Source organism: Carassius carassius, chromosome 15, assembly GCF_963082965.1.
Source record: "Carassius carassius chromosome 15, fCarCar2.1, whole genome shotgun sequence".
Lineage (NCBI taxonomy): Eukaryota > Metazoa > Chordata > Actinopteri > Cypriniformes > Cyprinidae > Carassius > Carassius carassius.
The window spans coordinates 27,816,014-27,828,446 of NC_081769.1; the positions used below are offsets into that span (position 1 = coordinate 27,816,014).

At 36.6% G+C, this 12,433-nt stretch overlaps 2 protein-coding genes across 2 annotated transcripts; both read left to right on the forward strand.

The window, feature by feature from the left end:
• The first annotated feature begins 801 nt into the window (after positions 1-801).
• Positions 802-4,065, forward strand: LOC132157830 (beta-1 adrenergic receptor-like). Its single transcript, XM_059567099.1, has 2 exons — positions 802-1,313; positions 2,012-4,065. Exon 2 carries the CDS (start codon positions 2,130-2,132, stop codon positions 3,189-3,191), a length of 1,062 nt encoding a protein of 353 aa, XP_059423082.1. The 5' UTR covers positions 802-1,313; positions 2,012-2,129; the 3' UTR covers positions 3,192-4,065.
• A 4,138-nt stretch (positions 4,066-8,203) lies between these two features.
• On the forward strand, positions 8,204-11,467 carry LOC132157831 (beta-1 adrenergic receptor-like). Its single transcript, XM_059567100.1, has 2 exons — positions 8,204-8,715; positions 9,414-11,467. The coding sequence occupies exon 2, from the start codon at positions 9,532-9,534 to the stop codon at positions 10,591-10,593; it is 1,062 nt and encodes a 353-aa protein (XP_059423083.1). The 5' UTR covers positions 8,204-8,715; positions 9,414-9,531; the 3' UTR covers positions 10,594-11,467.
• Positions 11,468-12,433: the final 966 nt, after the last annotated feature.

A 12,433-nucleotide genomic window follows, 5' to 3' on the forward strand; every position in this document is an offset into this window, starting at 1 on the left:
AATTTGAGGAAGAAGTAACCTTTCACCTTCGGCCTATCAGCATAATTTTACTGAAACCCACTGACATATAAAGACCCCATCCGTAAATATGAGCCTCTTATCTAGCTGTTGCCATATTGCTTTTTTTTTTCCAAAAAGATGAAAAACATAAATGTTGTATCAAATATTGTATCGTCTGGCACTTCAGGTAGGTACTCCAGTAAATACTAAAAGTACCAGCATGCATTTCACTGTTTTCGTTTACCAAAGAATCCTAAAACTGTTTTCCTGTTGTGTGAAGGAAGTGGCCATTGATGATTCAGCACATGTATATTTGGGTCACAAATTGTATTTCTTGTTTCTGCAGAGAATAGCCTTGTCATCTGAACATGATATCCATGCACCACACTAAAACTAAAACTGTAAATGTTTTTTTCTAATTACAACGTTGACCGCAGATTGGATGTAATGGAGTAGCCTAGCTTTTGAGGACCACACAGCTCTTTGTTTTGATTAATTCTTTTTTTTTTTTTTTTTCATTGTTGCTAATCAGCATGCAGGTTATTTCTGGTTCGATCCGAATAGATAGCTATACGTTTAACTTTATATTATTAATTCATATAATCATATCAATTAATATCAGTATATTAACATTAATTATTAACATTAATAATATATTAATTATGTTTTAACACATATAAATATAATACATATAAATATGCTTAATGCATTATGCTAGTTTATATTTTATTCTACTTTCTAGTTAGCAATTGTGAGACAAATGTGTAAACAGTATAACTCTCTGCTGCCCCCAGGTGCCTGTGTGTGCACACACACAAAGGATTCAGGCAACTGCAAAATTTTTCTTTTATCAGGTATTTTAGCTCTGACTTTGTTCGTTGAATGTTGCATATCAATGATACACACAATTGCTTTTTAAGCATGATGCGGTGCTCTTATAACGGAGCCACTGGTTGATTACTACTCGTGATTGATAATCTCTAATGATTATGCCTGTGTAGTAATTGAGGGAAAAGTAAACAAAAGCCACTGGGGAATCCAGTGACTGCAGCAGCGCACGTAAGACTGGCATCACTCCTCGCGCTCAAGGCTGTTCGTGCACACGCGTAATAAAGAGCAGTCAGACACGGACATTTCCCCATTCCTCCAAATGCATAACTGGTGCAAAGTTTGTCAAGGGGTTTGCTTATAAACTGTATACATATACTATATATATAAAGAATCTTGGCAGACTATCCCGGACTCGTAGATAATATTTTTTCAGATGTGCTGGAAGGAACCGAGAAGTTGGAGATATGGATTTTCATTTTAAGGTACGTCCACATCAGTTGTACCGCATTACAATTAGATGCTATGAGCTATCCACACGTAGTAGCCTAATTGGTAACTCAAATGGTTTTCCTTTAGCCTTTTTGTTCTAATATTGAGGTGTTTTCTGACATTTCCCAGTGTTATTTTGTGAGTGTCATTTCGTTGAATGAGTCTTTTCCGTTTTGAAAACGTGGTTTTAAAGTTATTCAAGATTTTAAACATTCTCACGGGTACATTTTTAATAAAATGCATAAACATATGTGTGATAGCTTTATCCATGAAAAGTTAACATGCTTAAAATATTTATTTTATGGAATTGTGTTGTTTTAATAATGGCTAGTTACAATAGGGTTGATGTACCTAATCCATAACTTAGGCTACTAAAGTTCGTTCTAATAAAATGTACACTAAAATGAGAAAAGATTTAAAAAAAAATTAAAAACAACATCTAGACTGAAAAAATACAATATAGCTTGTACAATTTCAATCACAATGTATATTAATCCTAATACAGTTTTTTTTTTCTCTCGATGTGCCCAAAATGCCAATTAATACCAATTATTGTGTTTGGTGTCAGTATTGCGTGGCTGATATCTTTGGGTACAAATATTATGGCACCATTTTCGTGAAATATCCCTTTCCTGAAAAAGTGTGACCAATACTCACATATTCATTTTCATCATTATATCATTCTTGGCAGGAGTGAATTTCTCAATTTGGAAAGACCACCATGAGCAGGTTGCTGTGCCTTGCCTCCGAGCCAGAAGGAGAAATACCACTGTGCTACTGACAGGAATTTTACGCGCAGCTGAACAAGGATGCCAGAGGAGATCGCAAACTGCAGTGTGTGTTGCTGTACCACGACAAGTAAGATACTCATGGTGGTCTTCATGATATCACTGATACTTGCTATACTCTTCGGGAACCTCCTGACATTAGCAGTGGTCGTTGGAACGAAACACTTCCACACTCCACAGGGTTATTTAAAAGCCTCACTGGCCGTGGCAGACCTAGCTGTGGGAATTTTTGTGGTGCCCGTCTCCGTTTACGCAGAAGTATCTCTCATGATCTACAATTCAATGCCAGAGTGGACAGCGCGTAATTCCCAAGCCACACCTCTCCACCCGTGCAATTTCATCGGACCTGTGTTTGCGGGTTGCACTTTAGTTTCCATTACAACAATTTTCCTCTTGACTATTGAAAGGAGCATTGCCGTTTTGAGGCCACTACACAAGGAATCAGTCATAACTAAAAAAAGAACAAGCATACTAATAGTCTTTTCCTGGATGGGCAGTTTTTTCCTGGCAATATCTCCATTGGTTTTCAGCGATGAAATCGCGCTGGAGTACAATCCTTGCAGTCGCATGTGCAATTACGCGCTTGGAAGCGCAGACTTCCCTTCCCAAGCTTGGAACATTCTCTTACTCTTCCCTGCCTTTGACTTTACTCTGCTCGGAGGTACTATTGTCATCAATATCATATCCCTCACCACGATCCGCCAGCATTCAAAAAGAAGAAAACATCTCGCAGAGAACGAGAGTCAAAGCTCAACGAAACCAACCTTCTCCGACATCAAGGCTGCCAAAACAATAGGCACTCTGACGTTGGCTTTCACCGCTTCTTTCACTCCCATCGCCGTGTTTGTAGTTGGAAATGTGCTGGGAAATGAATGGTGCAATTTTGCGTTTTTTGCCTTTTGGATTTTGACCTCAAACAGCTGCTGTAATGTTATTATATACGGCGCGAGAGACCAGAAGTTTAGAAGTCGCGCGTATCAACTGCTCATATCCGCTCTATTGAACACTGCGCCTAAAAAGACTGAGCACGAAAACACTGTAAATGGCGGGAAAGACAATGAGGAAATAGTCAAGCAAACCTAATTAATGATATAACTGAGCAGGAGCCCGATTCAGGTGGCGCTTATTATATTTATTACAGACCCCTTAAGATAGTATCTGGTTTCTAGCTGGGCATTAGATGGACCAAGCTGGTTAAAATGACTTATAGCTGGTTTGTTGCTGCTCCCGGGTCTACCAGACCAGCTAGAAACACAGCTGCCAGCTTAACCTGCCAGCTTTTCTAGTCCCCCTGGATCAACTTGAGGCTTACTGGCTTTCTTCTAGACACATTGAGGACATGGGCCATTCCTTGTAATCAAATGTTCTGATTATCATCCTAGCCTAGATTTCCAACCGTTAGGCCACAAGATGCCTATGCCAGTGGAATTTAAGGCCTTCATAACCACCTGGCATATGTCACTATTCTCAGGTCCCCTCTTTTGATTCATTCTAAACTTTGCATGACTGATTGCATTATGTCACACGATTTCATCTTGTATTTGAATATATCCATAAACATGGATGACAGTCCCACGAAAAAAAAGTGGTGGGGTCATCATACATATTACATGGATGCTCCTCTAGAATTTTAATTTGCCATCTTTTTTTCATTGTGGAGAACTGATATTTTGAGACATTGTGGCTTAAATAAAATGTGTGTATATACACTGGTCAATAACTGACACTTATAAGGATTAATGTAAAGACATAAAAGGGTTAAAGTATACATCATTATAGGGTTCATTGTTTATTGGCTTATGTAATTTTTATAATAAAAACCTAGCCCTGTTAGAATGCTGTGTCATAAAAGACAAATGCATTTTCTCATCAGTGTATTCATATCAAATGCGTAATTTGTAACTCTTGTCAAGGGCCAAGACATTATACCAAAAACACCATGGTTGATGCTTATTATTTATTTAGACCATTATTCTTTTGCACAGTTTTGTACTATATACAATAAAGTATTCTTCATTAAAAGTCTGTTCTGTATTGAATTATTACTATAAATATACTATAAATTCCTGTCATGTAAAATTTCTTTTATTTTATTATTATTATTGTTTTTTTAAAGTACATCTGACAATGACAGTGCATTTAAAATGTTTATCTTTTAAATTTGATAAGCAACTTATCCTCTAATAATTAAATAGACTATACTGATTACAGGAATAGTCCACCCCAAAAATGTAAAATCTGTCATCAACAGCTCAATCTCTGTGCTTTACACATGCCTTAACAGCTCAAATGGACAACTTACCCGTCAAAACCTCTTATCCCTCTTCTTGCAAATACTCTCACACAGATGTGATGCAACTACATGATGCATCTGAAGATCCAGCAGAGTAGGCAAATGTTAGCCATGTTAATCTTAAATCAGAATTTTGCTAAACTGTCTTTAATCTTGTTTTGGAGATTACTGTCTGGTGAATCTCCAATCATTCGTCCCCTCATAGATGTGACAAGCCTGGAGGGTCCAGTTCTGAACCCAGGGGCTGTCCAATTCCCATAAGACCTTGGGAGGAGGGCAGATGGCTTGGCTTTAGATTTTTTTATTTATTTAAATGTCATTTCAGTGGAGCAATAGCAAGATTGTTATTTATCACAACAAAATATGGCAGCTGCTTACTCATAGGACCTCTGGTAAACAATGTGTTTCATTTTCTTTTTCTTTTTTTCTCTACACGTTGTAACCTTCTGGAGAGTGCACCAGTCACGTGTATGTGCAGGAGGACAGGACATATGTGTATGTATGTTCACCTCACTGAGATCATAGAATATCTAAAATACACTATTCTGTGCCATAAATGTAATTGAATTTTGTGCTGGTATTTTAGCACTATATTTCATCTTAGTCATCCCATATTTTATCCTAATAGAGTTGATGAAATGCTACATTTCTAGAAGTGTTTGGGGAAAGTGGTTTTCATTAATCCAGAGTTCTTGTTTGTCCGTTTATGCCCTGCAAAACAAGACAATTTAATCTGACATTTATGAGGTCATAATGAAGGATGTGTGTCTGGCATCCATAACAAATATGACCCGGAATTGCCTCCATAAAACTGCAACATACTAGGAGGAAGGTCGCATTACTCTAATTTGCCTTTGCTGGTGGCTGTTTGCTTGCATGGAACATGTGAAAGTCACATTTGATGTATTGGTTTCATTTGTGGTGGTTACATTCATTAAAGTTTTTAAATTAAGACCTTAGAAAACATTGAGAGAAAAAGTTATACATGTATTGTGTACTATAAAATGAGCAATGAATAAATCCAGCAGCATTTTAGGCAGTTTTTTTACTCCACTTCAGATTCCATAACTGTTCTATTTGGCAATCATTATGCCGTTTTTACAGTTCTGTCTGTGCTTAAAGAAAATGACCCTAAATATATCACTTTGGTGGAATCCATGCGAAAATGAGAAATTGCAGAACAGTTGATCAGAGACACAATACCCCTCATTATACATGGCAGAGATGCAAAGGATGAAATGCATTCAATGACTTCATATGCCAGTGATCTAACATGATAATTGTGTCTGAAAGAATAAAAGACCTAAAGTGATGATATTCAGCACTGATTCAGACTGATAATAATGTAGATAGTATCAAAGAGTTCATGTGCTGCATAATTACTTAAAGCATTAAAAATGACCAAAAATGTAGTTACAAGTATGGGAAGGAGATATTTTGAGTGCATTTAAACTTCTTACAGGCTTAGAATTAATTTCTTAAAGAAATAGTTAATCCAAAATTCAAAATGTATTTACATTATTCTTCTGTTGTCCTTAATTTCCTCACACATATGACTTCAGAAGACTTCGATCCATTTGAACAACCTTTTATGGTGCTTTTTTTTCTCCTTTTGTAATTTCTTATTCACCTTCATTATGTGGAAAAGAGTGGCAAGACTTTTAAAAGATTCACCTTTTGCTGATTACATTTTTTTTCCATTTCTTTAATTTCTTAATAAACTGCTCCTTTACTCTTTTAAAGAGACCATTCAGCCATATATAAAATACAATTCTGAAATGGTTTACTCATCCTCACACTGACTTCCAATACATTGGGATTTTTTTCAAAATGTGCAGAAGAAAACCTGTGGGAAAACACTTTAGGCCTTTCAGATAACTCTCACTATCTGTCCTAAGATTCGCTGTCTTAAGTGTCCCTAGAAATGATAGATGAGAGGTTTTATCTATAAGATCTGGTGCTATTCCTACTCAAATCTTTGTCCACTGCTATATAATTCTATAGTATTTAAATGGCCAACGAGAGCTTAGATGCTAATTATAATTTGTTCTTTTCATGTTTGTGTGGTTTTTCAGAGCAGAAAGACTCTAACTCCATGCACTCTTGTTCTGAAAGACCAACAATGAAGTAAATCAGAGGACAAAGAAATGTGTTTCCATTCATTCAAAGAGTGTGGTGTTCACTTGTAGCCAGTATTTCAAAGGGATAAATGGAATTTCATCCAATTATATTGGTCTCAATGAAACACTGAGATCACAAACAGTTGAACAGAGATCAAACTGGCAATCAGCTGTAAACAGGTATGGATGGGTATTTAATAATTTGGACATGTTTTGTAATGACAGGTGTTTAGTTTGTTGCAAGTTATCTTCTTAATTTGATGGATTGTAGTTGTCACTTAAAAAAAAATTAGACATGGTATTTGCTTCGGGTCAAGAAATGAAAAGCATTTCACCTTGGCAACCGAGGCAGTTGATCTCAAGATTCGAATGTGAATACGAGGATCGTGATGGGCCAACAGAAGCTGTCAGTTCCATTTTAGAGGTGCAGTGCAGCAATTAGAAACTGTTTTCAAAATGCATCACATCTCCACCGGCCAGAAAGAACAACTTAAACAAATGAAAGATAAACCTGTTCTAACTTTCTGAAAACAACCTCTCCATCCTCTCCTAATTCACTCTTAGAAGGAAATATGGAAGACCATTTATGCCACAGAATCAAAAAAACAAAAATAATAAAAATTGTGAATTTTTTTCTCTCCTAATGCTGAACTTATATATCAGAGTTCATAGTATCAGAATTGCAAAATATAACATAAGAATTCAGACTTTTTTTTCACCTCACCTCACAATTCTGACTTTTTTCCCCTCAGAATTCTGGGTTTACATTTTTTTTGTTTTTTAAATTGTTTCTGGCGCAGAATCAAAAAATAAAAGCAGTATATGACATTTTTTTCCTACAATTGTAAGTTTACATATCTATTTATATAGTTTATATCTCGAAAAATTTCTCAGAATTGCAAATTTATATTTTTTTATTGTGTAGTGAAAACAGGCTTCCATACAAATATGATGCTAAACATCTAAACGTGGAAACAGTACACAATGCTATAAAGCATTGGATGAGATAACATAAAGAAGTGTAGAACTCCAGCCCTTCATCAAATATTGTATCGTCTGGCACTTCAGGTAGGTACTCCAGTAAATACTAAAAGTACCAGCATGCATTTCACTGTTTTCGTTTACCAAAGAATCCTAAAACTGTTTTCCTGTTGTGTGAAGGAAGTGGCCATTGATGATTCAGCACATGTATATTTGGGTCACAAATTGTATTTCTTGTTTCTGCAGAGAATAGCCTTGTCATCTGAACATGATATCCATGCACCACACTAAAACTAAAACTGTAAATGTTTTTTTCTAATTACAACGTTGACCGCAGATTGGATGTAATGGAGTAGCCTAGCTTTTGAGGACCACACAGCTCTTTGTTTTGATTAATTCTTTTTTTTTTTTTTTTTCATTGTTGCTAATCAGCATGCAGGTTATTTCTGGTTCGATCCGAATAGATAGCTATACGTTTAACTTTATATTATTAATTCATATAATCATATCAATTAATATCAGTATATTAACATTAATTATTAACATTAATAATATATTAATTATGTTTTAACACATATAAATATAATACATATAAATATGCTTAATGCATTATGCTAGTTTATATTTTATTCTACTTTCTAGTTAGCAATTGTGAGACAAATGTGTAAACAGTATAACTCTCTGCTGCCCCCAGGTGCCTGTGTGTGCACACACACAAAGGATTCAGGCAACTGCAAAATTTTTCTTTTATCAGGTATTTTAGCTCTGACTTTGTTCGTTGAATGTTGCATATCAATGATACACACAATTGCTTTTTAAGCATGATGCGGTGCTCTTATAACGGAGCCACTGGTTGATTACTACTCGTGATTGATAATCTCTAATGATTATGCCTGTGTAGTAATTGAGGGAAAAGTAAACAAAAGCCACTGGGGAATCCAGTGACTGCAGCAGCGCACGTAAGACTGGCATCACTCCTCGCGCTCAAGGCTGTTCGTGCACACGCGTAATAAAGAGCAGTCAGACACGGACATTTCCCCATTCCTCCAAATGCATAACTGGTGCAAAGTTTGTCAAGGGGTTTGCTTATAAACTGTATACATATACTATATATATAAAGAATCTTGGCAGACTATCCCGGACTCGTAGATAATATTTTTTCAGATGTGCTGGAAGGAACCGAGAAGTTGGAGATATGGATTTTCATTTTAAGGTACGTCCACATCAGTTGTACCGCATTACAATTAGATGCTATGAGCTATCCACACGTAGTAGCCTAATTGGTAACTCAAATGGTTTTCCTTTAGCCTTTTTGTTCTAATATTGAGGTGTTTTCTGACATTTCCCAGTGTTATTTTGTGAGTGTCATTTCGTTGAATGAGTCTTTTCCGTTTTGAAAACGTGGTTTTAAAGTTATTCAAGATTTTAAACATTCTCACGGGTACATTTTTAATAAAATGCATAAACATATGTGTGATAGCTTTATCCATGAAAAGTTAACATGCTTAAAATATTTATTTTATGGAATTGTGTTGTTTTAATAATGGCTAGTTACAATAGGGTTGATGTACCTAATCCATAACTTAGGCTACTAAAGTTCGTTCTAATAAAATGTACACTAAAATGAGAAAAGATTTAAAAAAAAATTAAAAACAACATCTAGACTGAAAAAATACAATATAGCTTGTACAATTTCAATCACAATGTATATTAATCCTAATACAGTTTTTTTTTTCTCTCGATGTGCCCAAAATGCCAATTAATACCAATTATTGTGTTTGGTGTCAGTATTGCGTGGCTGATATCTTTGGGTACAAATATTATGGCACCATTTTCGTGAAATATCCCTTTCCTGAAAAAGTGTGACCAATACTCACATATTCATTTTCATCATTATATCATTCTTGGCAGGAGTGAATTTCTCAATTTGGAAAGACCACCATGAGCAGGTTGCTGTGCCTTGCCTCCGAGCCAGAAGGAGAAATACCACTGTGCTACTGACAGGAATTTTACGCGCAGCTGAACAAGGATGCCAGAGGAGATCGCAAACTGCAGTGTGTGTTGCTGTACCACGACAAGTAAGATACTCATGGTGGTCTTCATGATATCACTGATACTTGCTATACTCTTCGGGAACCTCCTGACATTAGCAGTGGTCGTTGGAACGAAACACTTCCACACTCCACAGGGTTATTTAAAAGCCTCACTGGCCGTGGCAGACCTAGCTGTGGGAATTTTTGTGGTGCCCGTCTCCGTTTACGCAGAAGTATCTCTCATGATCTACAATTCAATGCCAGAGTGGACAGCGCGTAATTCCCAAGCCACACCTCTCCACCCGTGCAATTTCATCGGACCTGTGTTTGCGGGTTGCACTTTAGTTTCCATTACAACAATTTTCCTCTTGACTATTGAAAGGAGCATTGCCGTTTTGAGGCCACTACACAAGGAATCAGTCATAACTAAAAAAAGAACAAGCATACTAATAGTCTTTTCCTGGATGGGCAGTTTTTTCCTGGCAATATCTCCATTGGTTTTCAGCGATGAAATCGCGCTGGAGTACAATCCTTGCAGTCGCATGTGCAATTACGCGCTTGGAAGCGCAGACTTCCCTTCCCAAGCTTGGAACATTCTCTTACTCTTCCCTGCCTTTGACTTTACTCTGCTCGGAGGTACTATTGTCATCAATATCATATCCCTCACCACGATCCGCCAGCATTCAAAAAGAAGAAAACATCTCGCAGAGAACGAGAGTCAAAGCTCAACGAAACCAACCTTCTCCGACATCAAGGCTGCCAAAACAATAGGCACTCTGACGTTGGCTTTCACCGCTTCTTTCACTCCCATCGCCGTGTTTGTAGTTGGAAATGTGCTGGGAAATGAATGGTGCAATTTTGCGTTTTTTGCCTTTTGGATTTTGACCTCAAACAGCTGCTGTAATGTTATTATATACGGCGCGAGAGACCAGAAGTTTAGAAGTCGCGCGTATCAACTGCTCATATCCGCTCTATTGAACACTGCGCCTAAAAAGACTGAGCACGAAAACACTGTAAATGGCGGGAAAGACAATGAGGAAATAGTCAAGCAAACCTAATTAATGATATAACTGAGCAGGAGCCCGATTCAGGTGGCGCTTATTATATTTATTACAGACCCCTTAAGATAGTATCTGGTTTCTAGCTGGGCATTAGATGGACCAAGCTGGTTAAAATGACTTATAGCTGGTTTGTTGCTGCTCCCGGGTCTACCAGACCAGCTAGAAACACAGCTGCCAGCTTAACCTGCCAGCTTTTCTAGTCCCCCTGGATCAACTTGAGGCTTACTGGCTTTCTTCTAGACACATTGAGGACATGGGCCATTCCTTGTAATCAAATGTTCTGATTATCATCCTAGCCTAGATTTCCAACCGTTAGGCCACAAGATGCCTATGCCAGTGGAATTTAAGGCCTTCATAACCACCTGGCATATGTCACTATTCTCAGGTCCCCTCTTTTGATTCATTCTAAACTTTGCATGACTGATTGCATTATGTCACACGATTTCATCTTGTATTTGAATATATCCATAAACATGGATGACAGTCCCACGAAAAAAAAGTGGTGGGGTCATCATACATATTACATGGATGCTCCTCTAGAATTTTAATTTGCCATCTTTTTTTCATTGTGGAGAACTGATATTTTGAGACATTGTGGCTTAAATAAAATGTGTGTATATACACTGGTCAATAACTGACACTTATAAGGATTAATGTAAAGACATAAAAGGGTTAAAGTATACATCATTATAGGGTTCATTGTTTATTGGCTTATGTAATTTTTATAATAAAAACCTAGCCCTGTTAGAATGCTGTGTCATAAAAGACAAATGCATTTTCTCATCAGTGTATTCATATCAAATGCGTAATTTGTAACTCTTGTCAAGGGCCAAGACATTATACCAAAAACACCATGGTTGATGCTTATTATTTATTTAGACCATTATTCTTTTGCACAGTTTTGTACTATATACAATAAAGTATTCTTCATTAAAAGTCTGTTCTGTATTGAATTATTACTATAAATATACTATAAATTCCTGTCATGTAAAATTTCTTTTATTTTATTATTATTATTGTTTTTTTAAAGTACATCTGACAATGACAGTGCATTTAAAATGTTTATCTTTTAAATTTGATAAGCAACTTATCCTCTAATAATTAAATAGACTATACTGATTACAGGAATAGTCCACCCCAAAAATGTAAAATCTGTCATCAACAGCTCAATCTCTGTGCTTTACACATGCCTTAACAGCTCAAATGGACAACTTACCCGTCAAAACCTCTTATCCCTCTTCTTGCAAATACTCTCACACAGATGTGATGCAACTACATGATGCATCTGAAGATCCAGCAGAGTAGGCAAATGTTAGCCATGTTAATCTTAAATCAGAATTTTGCTAAACTGTCTTTAATCTTGTTTTGGAGATTACTGTCTGGTGAATCTCCAATCATTCGTCCCCTCATAGATGTGACAAGCCTGGAGGGTCCAGTTCTGAACCCAGGGGCTGTCCAATTCCCATAAGACCTTGGGAGGAGGGCAGATGGCTTGGCTTTAGATTTTTTTATTTATTTAAATGTCATTTCAGTGGAGCAATAGCAAGATTGTTATTTATCACAACAAAATATGGCAGCTGCTTACTCATAGGACCTCTGGTAAACAATGTGTTTCATTTTCTTTTTCTTTTTTTCTCTACACGTTGTAACCTTCTGGAGAGTGCACCAGTCACGTGTATGTGCAGGAGGACAGGACATATGTGTATGTATGTTCACCTCACTGAGATCATAGAATATCTAAAATACACTATTCTGTGCCATAAATGTAATTGAATTTTGTGCTGGTATTTTAGCACTATATTTCATCTTAGTCATCCCATATTTTATCCTAATAGAG

Coding starts and splice junctions, on each gene's coding strand:
- LOC132157830 (XM_059567099.1), top strand. CDS start 2,130: ATGCCAGAGGAGATCGCAAACTGCAGTGTGTGTTGCTGTACCACGACA.
- LOC132157831 (XM_059567100.1), top strand. CDS start 9,532: ATGCCAGAGGAGATCGCAAACTGCAGTGTGTGTTGCTGTACCACGACA.